Source organism: Syngnathus scovelli, chromosome 5 (genome assembly GCF_024217435.2).
Source record: "Syngnathus scovelli strain Florida chromosome 5, RoL_Ssco_1.2, whole genome shotgun sequence".
NCBI classification, from domain to species: Eukaryota; Metazoa; Chordata; class Actinopteri; order Syngnathiformes; family Syngnathidae; genus Syngnathus; species Syngnathus scovelli.
Window position 1 is genome coordinate 14,699,955 of NC_090851.1, and position 16,335 is coordinate 14,716,289.

The following is a 16,335-nucleotide window of genomic DNA, read 5'->3' on the forward strand; positions in this document are numbered from 1 at the left end:
CATTGAGTGCACTATATTAGCGCAGCCAGCGCAAACCCGCTTGTCAGCCTGTCTTGTGATGCCGCTTAGCTCACCCGTCCCTGACTCCCCTTGCCATTTTGGTACACTCTTTGATCTGTCTGTCTAGTGACTAGTCCGTCTGTCTGCGCTGCCGGTTACTCTTTTCCTAGGAGTCGTCCAGTCCGCAGCCAACCCATTCCAGTGAGAAGCCCAGCAGAGTGTTTTTCCACCAGGTTCGCCATTCAGCAACTCTCGCTTGACAACCACACCCCAGTCCAGTGCCCCACCGTTCCCTTTCCTCCCCACAATAAAGTCTTTGTCGCTCAACATTTGGCTGTACTGTCTGTTCCATTATAATAATGTCTTTAGAATGTCTAAATCTTCACATCTTACACCGCTAAAATATTTTCATTGTGATGCTGAACTTGACAATCACCCACCTGGACAAACACATACTCATCTTGAACCACCAGAGAATTGGCGTCAATGTAGCCAGGGAATGGTTTTCCCTTGTTGGCATCTGTGCAGTTCTGCAGCTCGCAGGTGACATACAGCGCCTCTGCTCCCAAACACACACACAAACAGACACACAAACACACAGAGACATCAGTCTTGGGGCTAACCAATGAAGATAGACAACCTTTCCATAAAGCCAGAAGGCTTTTTCGACCTTTCCATATTACTTGTGTCAATAAAGTGGTTTCACTAAACTTGATGCTAGTTGGAGGTGAAGATAAATGACCAAAGAGGCCAATTGCGTTCTTTGTCTTCAATTGGATTCCGTGGAGAGTCGGGCCCCACAAGCGATCTGCCAAATATGCGCTGGCTCTCTCCACATGCACATGATCAATAGTGATAGTCTCTAGTCTCCGATTGGAATATCAGACATAATAAATGTTGCTATGTGGGCTTGTATTATTGGCTTTTCTCTGTTGTGCTGATGTCAAAAGAGGCATTATTCCTTGTTCGATTTTATTATCAAGCAATATTTTCACCTCCCTGGAAAACATTGTAAATATTCCAGAGTTGTAGGAAACTTGGGCAATTTTATTAAAAACATAATTAAATTAAAATTATTTAAATTAGAAATTGATGGATGATTGTTCGTCACTGTGTGCCCTGCGATTGGCAGGCAACCAGTTTAGGGTGCCCCCCGCCTAATGTCCGATGACTGCTGGGATAGGCTCCAGCATGCCCGCGGCCCCGTGGGGACAAGCAGTACAGAAAACGGATGGATGGATGGATGGATGCATATGTACAGTCCAACCTCGGTTTTCGACCACAATCCGTTCCAGAAGGTGGTTCAAGAAGTGAATCGGTCGAATTCCGAATCTATTTTTCCCATTACAAATAAGGGGAAAAAATTTAATCCGTTCCAAGACTAAAAAAAAAAACGACCTTTTTAAGCTATTTTTCATTCGCACATTTTTGTCCGATCGCACAACTGCAGCGCACCGCCAAACGCGCAACCGTAGCGCGCCGCCGACCGCGCAACTGCACCGTGCTGGTCGCATTATTGTGACAGAGCGGTCACTAAAATTTAGAAAATATGTTTAAAGTCCTAATGGACTTTCCAAAATTTAAGTGGACCTCAGTGCACAGGGAGCTTAATTTGTTCCGATCGCGCAACCACAGCGCGCCGGGCGCTCACTGTCGCATTGCTTTAGGAGCGTCTTTGTGTTGTAGGATAGCTTTACTGCTCCCACTTGATTCCTTTGGAGGCATGATTAGAGTTGATGCAATCCTCAGAGCAGAGATGGGACCAAGTCACACATGTGCAAGTCTCAAGTAAGTCTCAAGTCTTAACCTTCAAGCCTCAAGTAAGTCCCAAGTTACTTTTTTTTTGGGCAAGTCAAGTCAAGTCCTTAAATAGGTCAAGTCCAAGTCAAGTCCTTAAATAGGTCAAGTCCAAGACAAGTCACCTTATTATTGCAATTTCACCCGCAGAATCTGATCTTAGTAGTGAAAAGACAAGATATCAGTAACTTTAAGTAATTATCATTGTCCAATGTGTCTAGTCAAGTCAAGTCAAGTCAAGTTTATTTGTATAGCCCTAAATCACAAACAGTCTCAAAGGGCTTCACATAGCCAAAATTGACAATTATTCTCAAAGCATCCCCTGATCATAAGCTCCCAAAAGGGCAAGGAAAAACTCAAAAAACCCCTACCAGGGGAAAATGAGAAACCTTGAGAAGGGACCACAGATGGAAGGATCCCCCTTTCAGGATCACCAGGTTATAATGGATGCAGAGAGTACACAAGTAATACATAATATGAAAATCAATGAAAAAAAATGGATGTCGGAGGTGTCCTCGATTGTCCTGGCAGTGTCCTCAAGGGGGCCGAGCCGCAGCTCCCCCATCCCGAACTGGTCCCCGAGAATCCAGCCAGCCGCTATCCGCTTTCGAGCCACCTAACCCCCTCCCCAGCCGGGGAGGAGGTGGGCAGAGAGAACAGAACAAACTCCGGCCAAATCGGCCATCACAAGTTAGTTAAAGGCCATCTCATAGAAATGTGTCTTTAAACGTGTCTTAAATGTTTCTACTGAGGTAGTAGTTCTAATATCCATTGGTAGGGCATTCCAAAGCTCTGGAGCCCGAATAGAGAATGCTCTAGACCCTGCAGACATTTTCTTGGCCCTCGGTATAACTAAAAGACTAGCGTTTTGCGAACGAAGGTTACGAGACGGAACATAAGGAACGACTAGGTCGACGAGATATGAAGGCGCTAAGCCATGCAGTGCTTTATAGGTTAGTAGAAGAACCTTGAAGTCACATCTTAAATGGACCGGGAGCCAATGTAATTCGGCTAATATTGGGGTAATGTGATCAAATTTTCTTGACCGTGATAGCAGCCTCGCAGCGGCATTTTGGACTAACTGTAGACTTTTAATACTGGATTTAGGAAGACCAGAGAACAATACATTACAGTAGTCCAGGCGCGACGTGACGAACGCATGTATAATAGTTTCCGCATCCCCAGTCGAGAGGATAGGACGAATCTTAGCAATATTACGAAGGTGAAAAAACGCAATCCTGGTTATATTCTTAATGTGTTTTTGAAAGGAGAGCGTTTGGTCAAATATTACCCCGAGATTAGTTACCGTATCACTCTGAGTGATAGTACGTTATCTATAGTTATAGTGGTTTGCTTAAATAAATGTTGATAACGAGTAGGACCAATTATCAACATCTCAGTTTTATCCGGGTTAAGACGAAGGAAATTGAGAGACATCCATTGCTTAATCTCCGCAAGGCACGCCTCGAGATTACAGCAGTCCTGTGGATCTGTCATCGATAACGGCATATATAATTGGGTGTCATCCGCGTAGCATTGAAAACTAATATTATATTTACGTATTATGCCCCCAAGCGGAATCATATAAATATTAAATAAAATCGGTCCGAGTACCGATCCCTGTGGGACACCACAAGTAACATTATAAAGCTCAGAGGACGTATTACCATGGACCACTCGGTGCGTCCTGCCTGATAGATAGGAATTGAACCAGCTTAGTGCTGACCCTGAGATACCAACACAACTTTTAAGACGCCCTAATAAAATATTGAAGTCTACAGTGTCAAAGGCAGCACTAAGATCAAGTAGTAACAATACAGACGACGTATTTGAATCCATAGCTATGAGGAGATCATTAGTCACTTTAGCAAGTGCTGTCTCTGTAGAATGATTGGCTCTAAAACCAGACTGAAAAGAGTCATATCGATTATTATCGACCATGTAATCAATAAGCTGCTGTGCTACTACTTTTTCGAGAAGTTTTGCTATGAATGGGAGGTTTGAAACTGGCCTATAATTACTGAGACAGTCCGGGTCAAGATTTGCTCGCTTAAGTAGTGGTTTAATAATAGCGGTTTTAAAGGCCATTGGCACTATCCCAGAGGAAACAGACAGATTGATTATATTTAAGATGGACGGTCCTAAAATTGGAAATAATTCTTGAAGTAGTTTGGCTGGAAGCGGGTCGAGTAAACATGTTGTTTGTTTAGCCGTACTAACCAATTTTGTAAGCATTTCAAGGGACACGCTTTTAAAATTTGAGAGGGTTATTGCATGATCCCCAGCGCTAGTAACCGGCGGAGCGATTGGCATGGTATTCTTGATCTCGTCCCTAATGGACTCAATCTTTTGAGCAAAAAATTTCATAAACTCGTCAGCTGAGTGGAAGGAGCTATCGGGGGTCGGCTGGCGCAGAGTTAGCTTTGCCACTGTATCAAATAAGTATTTAGGATTATTTTTATTAAGATTAATGACTTGCGAAAAATAAGTTTTTGCTAAAATAAGCGCATCTTTATATTTCAGGAGGCTGTCCTTCCATGCCTGATGGAAAACCTCAAGTTTGGTTAAACGCCATCTGCGCTCATGCTTTCTACATAATTGTTTAAACGTACGTGTTTCATCTGTGAACCACGGAGTTGGCCATCTACGGCGAGTTTTCAGACGTAGCGGTGCCACAGAGTCGATGGCTTTTAATAATGTCGCATTGAATTCATTTGTAAGATTATCGATAGAGCCACTGTACGCAGGAAACATGGCGGTTGCCGGCGACAGTAACTCAGATAGCGCAGTTGCAGTCATGGAGTTAAAATTACGGCTGCTATAATTCTGATTGCTCTCTTGTCTTTGACAAGGAACTAAAATTTCAAATTTTATTAAAAAATGATCAGACAGAACAGTAGTGTATGGCAGTACTGTTATATTTGAGGTTGTTAGTCCTCGGGATAATACCAGATCTAAGGTATTTCCATTCTTATGCGTTGCTGCCTGTACAGCTTGCGTAAAACCAAACGTATCGATTAAAGTTTGAAATGCCGAAGTCAGTGGTTCCGACGGTGAATTCATGTGGATGTTGAAATCACCCATGATAACTATATTATCTGCATTTGTCACTAGATCAGCCACAACTTCTGAAAATTCATCCAGGAAGCCAGAGTAAGCCCCGGGTGGGCGGTAAATAACAACAAGATAGAATGACGGTAACGCAGTGGATCGCACAATGAGAACTTCAAATGTTTTAAATACGTGAATTGAGCGAGGCCTAAATCTAAGCTCAGAATTTGAGATGAGGGCGACACCCCCACCCTTTTTTCGAGGACGAGCCACATGCGAGCTCACAAAATTTGGAGGCGAGGCCTCGTTAAGTGGCAGCAGTTCATTAGGTTTTAACCAGGTCTCGCAAAGACCAAAAACGTTTAGATTGTGTTCCGTGATAAGGTCATTAACGAGAACTGCTTTCGTATGAAGTGATCTAATATTCATAAAACCGAATTTAAGTGTAATTGGTTGATCAGGGTGCGTATCTATCGAAGGATTTTTAAACGGGATGCGAGTAAAATTGTGTTCTCTAGGCCTAATATCACCTCTCAAAAGTTTATTAGGGCGGTGGGATGAAACGACCGTGGGAATTTGATGATGAGTATTTGTTACACATGTGAAGTTATCTAAAACAGGCACCGTTTCATCAGCAAGACCGGTCGGGACGGAGTGATTGGATTTGTCTACTACCCCAGTAGAAAGTGTGTTTATGTGTACTGCAGCACTATTTAAACTGTCGCGCTCTAGTCTACACGAGGAGCTATGTGTATGCTGAAAGTCTAGCCTAGCGCTAGTTAACTTTAACTTAACAGACTCCAAACCCATCCTCACAGGTGGTCTAATCACCTGTGCCCTGACCTGCTCTAAAGTGACCTGTCATGAGTGGCTCAAACAGTAATCTATATTCCTAGAAAGAGTGAAGGCGCCTTCACGGTTAGGGTGAAGGCCGTCCTTCCTCAGCAGGTCGGGGCGGCCCCAGAAGGAGGACCAGTTATCTATAAAATACAGTCCCTGCTTTTTACAGAACCCAGCCATCCATCGATTAAGGGAGACTAATCTACTAAACCTCTCATCAGTGCCTCTCCCAGGCAGGGGGCCAGAGACAAATACTCGATGCCGACTCATCTTTCTGGCAAGATCACAAGTCCTCGCTATGTTTTTCTTTGTGATCTCTGACTGTCTCATCCTAACATCATTGGAGCCGACGTGTATCACTATGTCCGAGTAGCTAGTGTTGTTGGAACTACGCTGTTGACTAGGCCTATTGCGAGTCAGCTCCCTAAGATTAGCTTCTATGTCGGGTGCTCTGCCCCCAGGAATACACATTACCGTGGCTGGATTTTTAAGCGTAATGTAAAACCTAACCTTAAAAAATATGACAATAGTTTGGGTTTGCACTGTAATTACTGATATTCAGTAAAATACACCATGGAGTCAAACAAAAAAGAAATTACCTCATACAATGATTTATTGACAGCTCAATCTAAACAAATGAACGTCTGCCGACAGTGTCTGACACATTTGAGTTGCAAATATGAAAAAAAAATCTGAAAAAAATCTGAAAGAAGAAATATTTTTGTTGCATATCTCGCACTGTGCTGTCCGTCTTTTGCCGTCATAAAAGTAATTGCGATAGCCGAAGGTGATGACTCGCGGTACCGCTCCCGCTGACATGTTTGCGGATGTCTGATATAAAGGGGCGTGATTCTCCAATAAACACGTTCGGTAGGTAGAGAGGGCACGACTGATTGATTGACAGGGTAGTGATCCAATCATGACAATGCCATTTTCAGCCTGCGCTCCTACCGTGTTATCAATATTATTTTTTTAAATGTATTATTAATTTTATATTCAAACTGAAAGCCTAAACTAAATAACACTAAAGTCATTCAAGTCATCGTGTCTCAAGTCAAGTCAAGTCCCGAGTCTTTAACTTCCAAGTCCAAGTCGAGTCTCAAGTTTTTTCATTTTTTGTCAAGTCACAAGTCATCAAAACAGCGACTCAAGTCGACTCGAGTCCAAGTCACAGTGACTCGAGTCCCCATCTCTGCCTCAGAGTAACGAGAACGTAATAATGAACAGAGTCAGTTGGCATGCGGGACCTCTCGGCTCATCTCGCAAGGTTCGACAACCGAATTTCGTCCGACATCCGAAGCAAAAAAATCTCGAATTTTTTGTTCGAATGCCGATTTGTTTGAGAACTGGGACGTTCGAAAACCCAGGCTCCACTGTATATGTATATATACATAGAAATATATAGTGAACGGATGAACTCGGATACTGAGTGCTAATATACACTGTATATTCTCTCAGCCCTCTCAAATAAAACAAACAAACAAACAAACAAACAAACAAACAAACAAACAAACAAACAAACAAACAAAGTCCAGGCAGATGGCAGGACTATATATATATATATATATGTAAACTTTTCCTCACCCCCCGTGGGTGGTCTCTTTTTCCCTTCAAGCTCGGGTCCTCTACCAGAGGCCTGGGAGCTTGAGGGTTCTACACAGTATCTTTGCTGTTCCTAGTACTGCACTTTTCTGGACTGAGATTTTAGATGTTTTTCCTGGGATCTGTTTCAGCCACTCCTCCAGTTTGGGGGTTACTGCCCCTAGTGCTCCAATGACCACAGGTACCACTGAAGTCTTCACTCTCCAGGCCTTCTCCAGCTCTTCTCTGAGCCCTTGACATTTCTCAAGTTTCTCATGTTCCTTTTTCCTAATGTTACCATCATTTGGGATGGCTATGTCAACCACAACGGCTTTCCTCTGCTCTTTGTCCACCACCACAATGTCCGGTTGGTTCGCCATTACCATTCTGTCTGTCTGGATCTGAAAGTCCCAGAGGATCTTGGCTTGGTCATTCTCTACCACCTTTGGAGGTGTTTCCCACTTGGATCTTGGGACTTCCAGTCCATACTCTGCACAGATGTTCCTGTACACTATTCCAGCTACTTGGTTATGGCGCTCCATGTATGCTTTACCTGCCAGCATCTTACACCCTGCAGTTATGTGCTGGATTGTCTCAGGACCTTCTTTGCACAATCTACACCTGGGGTCTTGTCTGGTGTGGTAGATTTGGGCCTCTATTGCTCTGGTGCTCAAGGCCTGTTCTTGTGCAGCCAGGATCAGTCCCTCTGTGCTGTCCTTCAGACCAGCTCTTTCTAGCCATTGGTAGGATTTCTGGATATCAGCCACTTCAGCTATGTTTCGGTGGTACATCCCATGTAGGGGCTTGTCCTCCCATGATGGTCCCTCCAGCACCTCATCTTTCTTTGATGCCCATTGTCTGAGACATTCACTGAGCACGTGATCCGTTGGGGCCTTATCCCTGATGTACTTATGGGTCTTGGATGTTTCATCTTGGATAGTGGCTCTCACGCTCGCTAGTCCTCGGCCTCCTTCTTTACGGCTAGTGTACAGTCTCAGGGTGCTGGACTTGGGATGGAACCCTCCATGCATGGTTAGGAGCTTCCGTGTCTTGATATCTGTGGTCTGTATATCTTCCTTTGGCCACCGTATGATTCCTGCAGGGTATCTGATTACTGGTAGGGCGTAGCTGTTAATGGCTAGGGACTTGTTCTTGCCGTTGAGCTGACTTCTTAGGACTTGCCTTACTCGATGGAGGTATTTGGCTGTGGCTGCTTTCCTTGTTTCCTCGTCAAGGTTGCCATTTGCCTGTGGAATTCCAAGGTATTTGTAGCTGTCCTCAATGTCTGCTATTGTTCCTTCTGGGAGTGAGACCCCCTCTGTGTGGATTACCTTTCCTCTTTTAGTCACCATGCGGCCACATTTCTCAAGTCCGAATGACATTCCGATGTCAGAGCTGTAGATCCTGGTAGTGTGGATCAGGAAGTCAATGTCCCGCTCGTTCTTAGCGTACAGCTTTATGTCATCCATGTAGAGGAGGTGGCTGATGGTGGCCCCATTCCTGAGTTGGTATCCATAGCCCGTCTTGTTGATTATTTGGCTGAGGGGGTTCAGTCCTATACAGAACAGCATTGGGGACAGAGCGTCTCCTTGGTATATACCACGTTTGATGGTCACGTGTGCAAGTGGCTTGCCATTGGCTTCAAGTGTGGTTTTCCACTGTTTCATCGAGTTGGCGATGAAGGTTCTCAGAGTCCCATTGATGTTGTACAGCCTCAAGCATTCAGTGATCCAAGTATGTGACATTGAGTCATATGCTTTCTTGTAATCAATCCAGGCAGTGCTCAGGTTGGTACGTCTGGTTCTGCAGTCTTGGGTGACTGTTCTATCCACCAGGAGTTGATGTTTTGCTCCTCTGGTATTTTTACCAATCCCTTTCTGAGCAGAGCTCATGTATTGATCCATGTGCCCGCTGATCTTATCTGATATTATGCCCGACATCAGCTTCCATGTTGTGGAGAGGCAGGTGATTGGCCGGTAGTTGGATGGGACTGTACCCTTTGAAGGATCCTTCTGGATCAGGATCGTACGCCCTTGGGTTAGCCATTCAGGGTGAGTCCCATCCCTTAGCAGCTGGTTCATTTGTGCTGCCAGGCGCTCATGGAGAGTTGTAAGTTTCTTGAGCCAGTAGCTGTGGATCATGTCAGGGCCTGGTGCTGTCCAGTTTTTCATTCCTGAGACTCTTCTCTGGATGTCTGCCACTGTGATGGTTACTGGGTTCTGTTCAGGGAGCTTGCTGTGGTCCTTTCTCTGAGCCACCAGCCACTGTGCATCCTTCTTATGTGATGCCTCCCCCTCCCATATATCTTTCCAGTACTGTTCAGTTTCCAGCCTTGGTGGGTCTGCTCGGCTATTATTCCCCTGCCACTGAGCGTACACTTTCGCTGGTTGTGTTGTGAACAACCTGTTTATTCGTCTGGCTTCATTCTCTCTTGTGTACCTCTTTAGGCGGCTGGCCAAGGCTTGGAGTCTTTGTTTGGCAGTTTTGAGTGCTTCAGGTATGGGCATCTGGCTGTATTTCTTGGGAACTTGCTTTTTCATTGCACCTTTCTGGGCCTCTGTCATTTGGCTCACTTCTCTCCGTGCTATCTTGATTTTGGCCTCCAGCCTTCTCTTCCATGGTGGGCACTGTTGTGGTCGCATATAGTCATTCTTCTTGTAGCCAAGCATTACTAGGATCACTGCTGCTGAGGTGTATATCAGCTCATTGGTTTCAGTGATGGTAGCCGTAGGAATTGTTGTCAGTGCTGCATTCACATCTTCTAGGAGACTTTCTGAGGGTACTTCACTTAGCCTCTGCAGTGTGTATCTAGGTTCCCGAGCATTCATTCTCACCGTGATCTTGTTCTTCAGGTCAGTTGCTGCCTCGTTCAGCTTGATTGTGCTTATTGGGGTTTTGTACCCAACCTCTGGACTTGTACATGGATTTAACTCGTCTCTGACCTGGTGCTCTGGTTGACCTTCGCTATGGCATTTGTGTTGTATCTCATCAATCTCGAGCTGTGATAGTAGGTGCCGGATATTGGAACATTGAGCTACTAGTTGCTTGGCCGATAGTGTTGACTGTGGGTATCGAAGTTGCCATTGTTCCCGCATTCTCCGCATGTAACCCCTCTCGCTCGGGTTGCTGGAGTAGTAGCATTCCAACAGATCCTTATTCTCGCATCTCGCCCATTTATGTCTTGTTCCAGTAGCCCATTTTTCATCAGGGTGCTCTGGTTCCCCAGCACCTGACGCAGACCTTGTTTGTCCGGGCGACGTCTGAGCCGGCATGTCTTTCGTTTCTTGTACTCTCATTATCTCTGAGGTATATATATATATATATATATATATATATATATATATATATATATATATATAAAATTAAGTTCTTGAGAGTGACTGCCTGGACCTTTATGGGTTGATGAGTTAAACTAAAGAGAAAAACATTTTCACAGGCAGCCAAAAACACACTTGTTTATCCTCCTGGTTCAATAGCAACTTCTCGTTGGTTCGACGATGACATGTCTTTGTTTCAGAATAGGATAACTAGCAACAATTAGATTTTGTTTGTTTGTTTGTTTGTTTGTTTGTTTGTTTGTTTGTTTGTTTGTTTGTTTGTTTGACAGGGCTTTGAAAGAATATACACTGTAAATCAGCACTGATAATCCGAGTTCATCCATTCACTCATTCATTTTAACATTCATTGTAATGTTTTGTTTCTTTTTTCACCACATGAAGGGGACTGCATTGTTCCCCTTGGTTTGCATAACATTGTAATGCAAACTACTTTTTCTATTTCATTTTCATTTTGTGACCCCATACTCATTCATTCACCCTTCAAATGATTTCTCCACGCAGATTCAATTTATCTCTATTTTAATTAATCTCACAATACATTACAGCATTAGTCAATGGAGTGCCAAACAAAAGTAAATTACTCACGTCCTACACCGATGGTGGTTTCCAGGTGAATCAAACCTGGCTCCTTGTCCAAACCCATTTTTGACCTGAAAGGTGGAAATTTTAGTTTTTAACAATGCTGAGGGCATCTTTACCCTTGCTGTGCAATTTTAACATGCTTCCATATGAGACAATGATTTATATCAGGGATGAGATTTTTCCGCGGATCCGCGGATTTCCGGGTTTTTTTCCGTTGAAAGTATAATTTTCGTGAATCGTGTAAATCTGTCGAGACAATTTTGTTTATATATGGGGGGGGGGGGGGGGGGGGGGGCTGTAGGGAAGCAGGCAACGTTAGCCTTGGCACACGCGAGCATTTGCCCGCCCGCCGCGACGTTATCTTACGGAAATCGGCTTGCCTCTGTAAACTGGCAGCACTGATGCGACAACAACCGCCTGATTTTCGGCAGAGTGTTGGCGCTACTTTCGTCACATCTTTTCTCCTTGTTAACTTTACTTATGCAGAGAAGTAAGTGTTTTTACACCGCCACAATGTGAATTTGCGATTGGGTTTTTATCACTTGTAGACGAGTTATTTAGTTAGATAGATCTAGGGACATAGTGTGTGTGTGTGTGTGTGTGTGTGTATATATATACTCATATATATATGAGTGTATATGTATATATATATATATATATATATATATATATATATATATATATATATATATATATATATATATATATATATATATATATATATATATATCAAAGTCAAAGTCAGCTTTATTGTCAATTTCTCCACATGTCAAAGACACACAAAGAAACCAAAATTTATATATATATATATATATATATATATATATATATGTGTATATATAAATATAAATATATAAATATATATATATATATATATATATATATATATATATATATATATATATATATATATATATAGATAGATAGATAGATAGATAGATAGATAGATATATATACACAGTATTGGCCCAAATATAAGACAGTGTTTTTTGCAATGAAATAACACTGAAAAAGTGATGGTCGTCTTAATTCGGGGTCTAGACATTATACCCATTCACAACGTTAGATGGCGCCAGATATCTTTAAAGCGAATGCTGAACTTAACTAATTAAAGTCCTTTAAGTCCAACAGTATTTTTGAGAAGGGGAAAAAAAGATTAAAGAAAACAGAAAACACTTAAAGTTGTTTAACTTTCCTATTCAGAGTTAAATTCACAAAAAGCTACGGCATTTTGAACTGCCCACAACTTTTTTGATGCAAATCTCAGCACTTACCAGTAAAAACGATTTGGAGTCACTTTCTCGTGAACCAGTTGCCACCTCCTCCCAAACTCCACTGAGCTATAGAGCTGTATTCAACACAAAACACATATCTAACGTAGGGCAAAGCTGAGCAAACAGGTGATGGAACAGCAAAGGGAAGACATGACGTCAGAAAAGCAACATGTTCAAGTCGTGGGAAGCAAAGTGAAAATGTCTTCTTTTAAAAAAATGCTTCCATTGCCAATAGCTGCTGGGGTTTTATAATGACAAACACGTCTGGTCATTCAAAACCAAGTTTAATGCTGAATGAAACACCGACTATCTCGCCATTCTGTCATTTTGAATAGATGGGCGTCCGCCACCAAAAAGTGATGATTCTCACGAAGAATATGTCATAGAAAATAAACAAATTTGATTGCACGGTTTGTTTTGAGTCAAGGGCGGGCTACCAGGATGAAACAAAGTGGGTTTGGGTTGGCAGGCTTGGTATCTTGTTGTAATATATATTTAACAGAAGTACCCTCTGAAAGTGTTTTGGGATAGCAGGGTGCCTACTAGTAACTTGTAAAAGTATTTTCAGAAAGTAACCTTTTCCAAAAGGTCATAAATAAGTGAGGAACAAATTCCATGTGGGATTAAATGGGGGTGTGGGGAATCACATTTGGTTGATATGTTAATTGACAGGAATCCACAATCAGTTTTAAACTTTGAGTGTTCGCAGAAAGTTTTTTTATGGGAATATATGAATATGGTCGAACCTTGTCAGGTACAAAATAATGTACACTGTATGACATCACAGTAGGTGCATGCTTGCTTTATAGTTCTGAGGTCCGGAGTTTGAGTCTCATCCGGCCCTTTGTGCGTCTCTGTCCGGCCCGCATGAGACCAATCATAAATTACATTTGATTACAACTTAATTTTAGAAAAAAATCAGTGTTGTGCGTGCAATACAACTGTGCTGCTTCTATTTTGAAAGGCGTCGCACTTCCATGCAGCGTACATGTATGTGGGCTGTGGGGGGCAATGGATCAGCGTTCTTGTCGCACGCCCCCTATCAGTACCCGGGCTTGAGCAGGGAAGCAAATGATCCCACCAGCAGATTAAATTCCAAGAGATGATGACTGAGAGCCAAGTCAAAGAATCCTAGTCAAAGTCCCAAAGCCAACAGCAAACAGCCTCAATAGCACCTCGCTATGGGACCTGCTATTCAAGTACTACAACTAAATGTCAAAGGCCTTTCTGCAGCCAAGTGAAGCCTTATTGAAGTCCTCGCCTTCCAACACTTGATTGACGTTATCTGCCTCTAAAAGACTCACATTGGCACAGAGGAAGCAGGCCGCTTCACCATCAAGGGCTTTGACCTCCTGTGCTACACCCTACATGCCAAACACGGACGGGCCACCTATGTGTGCTCTGACATAGATGAAGCAAAACACGACAACAACACATTTCTCTGACATCATAACTGTCGGTGGTTTCAATATTGTCAATGTGTAGAAGCCCCCTAGTGCAGGTCCTACCCGCACTACCCCACCCTGCCCTATACGTGGGAGGTTTCAACAGCCACCACCCTGACTGGGGATACTCAGCAGCGGATAGCGATGGAGAGGCACTTTCAGACTGGGCATCTAGAAACGACCATGCTCTGGTACACGATCCCAAACAGAGGAACCTTCCACTCTGCCAGGTGGAAGACAGACTACTCTCCTGACCTGTGTTGGGTCAGCTCTTTGAATGGAAGGCCCTGCTCAGATCCTCATCCATGACGACTTTCCACACAGTCAACACCGCCCCTTGCTCATACACGTTGGCCTACAGCTCCCAGTCATAAACAGCCCAAGGAAGATGCGTTGGGACTCTGCTAAGCCTACTGGAAGAAATACTGTGAAACTTTGGATAGGAGTGTTGTCACATCCCACTCCACACCATCACTGTAGATGGAGCCTACAACCGCTTCTGCAGCACTATCTACAAAGCTACCCACTCAACAATCCCACAAGGCTACCGACCCCTGTACAACCCATGCCTGGACGAAGAAAGTGCTGCACTCCTACAAGCCTACAAAACATCAGGGGACCCTGAGATAGCAGACCATCTCATTGAATCGCTAACTACAGCTCGGCAAAGGAAATGGGAGGTGACAGTAGCTGACCTGAGCTTTACACACTCTAGCAGGAAATGCTGGAGCCTCATCCGCTGTCAGAAGAGCAGTTTCATCTGAGCTAAAGAAACACCAACAAGTGCTCAGAGAGGATAAAATTCCCGAGCCTTTTGAGGTTGATGAACTGGAGAAAGTCCTGCAGGGCCTGAAATGTGGAAAAGCAGCAGGATATGACAACATCTCTCCAGAGTTCATGAAACACCTTGGCCCCCGAGCCCAAACCTGGCTGACACAATTCTACACTAGGATTGCAAAAACAAACTCGATCCCAAAGAAATGGTGGACAGCAACATTTTTTGCCATACCAAAACCTGGCAAAGACCACAAACTGCCAGCCAGCTACCACCTAATTTCCCTACTCAGCGTTCCTTTCAAAATCTTGGAACGACTAATTCTACAACGTATTTCACCAGGAATAGAGGAACTTCTTTGTGTGGATCAGGCAGGTTTCCGCATGGACCGCAGCACAGGAGAACAAGTACTGGCCCTATCCACCTTCATCGAAAATGGTTTCGAGAGCAGACTGAAGACAGGGACTGTGTTTCTCGATCTCACAGCCGCCTATCATACTGTCTGGCACAAAGGCCTCCTACTCAAACTCACAAAAGTGCTCCCTGCCTGGGCAACAGCAATAATACAAACTCTGCTGACAAACAGAAGATTCACCTCGGTCAGAACACGAGTGCATGGAGAAGGCAGACAAACGGGCTGCCACAAGGCTCAGTTCTAGCTCCAATGTTGTTCAATCTCTACACAAATGACCTACCCACCACCAAATCCCGGAAATTCATTCATGGAGATGTGTCACGTCTCGTCCCCAACTGCTCCACTATGTGTCTGTTGTCTTGGTTTCTGTCTGTGTGCTCGCCCCTCGCCTCCTGTGTGCCCATGATCAGTGTGATTATTCCCACCTGCCTCTCGTTACCTGTCATGTATATAAGTCCTGTCTGCCCCTCACTTCCTGTCGGATCATTGGTTGCTGTCGTGTCGTCTTCATGTCCTTTTGGTTCCTGTCGGTTTCAAGTATGTTTTGGTTGGGAAGTCATTTTGTTTTGTTAAGTCATGTCAGTTTACCGAGTCTGTATTTTGAGTTCCGCCAATAAACCTTGGTCCAAGCTGCACTTGGTCGTCCTGCTCCATGCTCCACCCGATCGTGACAGAATGATCCGACCATCACAGCGACCAGCGCTTGGACCCCCCTTCACCACCAGCTCCCGCTGCGACGCCCGATCCACATCCGAGCATGTTCCAGCGCCATGGGCTTGCAGCCGCCATCGGATCTTGCTCCAGCGACGCCGGACTCACGGCCGCCATCGGAATTTCCCCCCGGCGCCATCGGCTCCGCGACCGTCATCGGACTTCGCTCCCGCGACGCCGGACTCACGGCCGCCATCGGAGTTCCTCCCGGCACCATCGCCTCTGCGACCGTCATCGGACTTCGCTGCCGCGACGCCGGACCCGCGGCCGCTATCGGAGTGCCTCCCAGCGCCATCGGACTCGCGGCCACCACCGGGCTCCATCCCAGCGTTGCAGGACCTGCGGGCGTCGCCAGATTTCGGGCCAGCTGCGCCGGACCCGCGATCGTCCCTGGCCCCACTCCCACTGCTGTGGCACGTGGTGGCTCATGCTGCTGCCACAGCTCCGCCTTCCGATTGATCCGATTAATTCTGGTCCACCATCCGGCGTCTCAGGAGGGGGAAGCAGTGCAACGTCAACACTGTTT

At 44.6% G+C, this 16,335-nt stretch overlaps 1 protein-coding gene and 1 long non-coding RNA gene across 8 annotated transcripts in view; one reads left to right on the plus strand and one right to left on the minus strand.

The window, feature by feature from the left end:
• Positions 1–16,335, minus strand: part of sorcs1 (sortilin-related VPS10 domain containing receptor 1) — a 204,242-nt gene that overhangs the window by 71,830 nt on the left and 116,077 nt on the right. For all 7 annotated transcript variants that reach the window (XR_007481580.1, XM_049721514.1, XM_049721513.1 and 4 more), the window contains exons 5-7: positions 12,464–12,537; positions 11,193–11,257; positions 441–559 (exon numbers count right to left, since the gene is read on the minus strand). Coding sequence is in view for 6 of the 7 variants with exons in the window: in XM_049721514.1 (XP_049577471.1) it covers positions 441–559; positions 11,193–11,257; positions 12,464–12,537 (258 nt within the window). In the remaining variant the exon portion in view is untranslated. The remainder of the gene's footprint in view (positions 1–440; positions 560–11,192; positions 11,258–12,463; positions 12,538–16,335) is intronic.
• Positions 1–16,335, plus strand: part of LOC125969489 (uncharacterized) — a 42,619-nt gene that overhangs the window by 14,452 nt on the left and 11,832 nt on the right. The gene's annotated exons all lie outside the window — the stretch shown is intronic.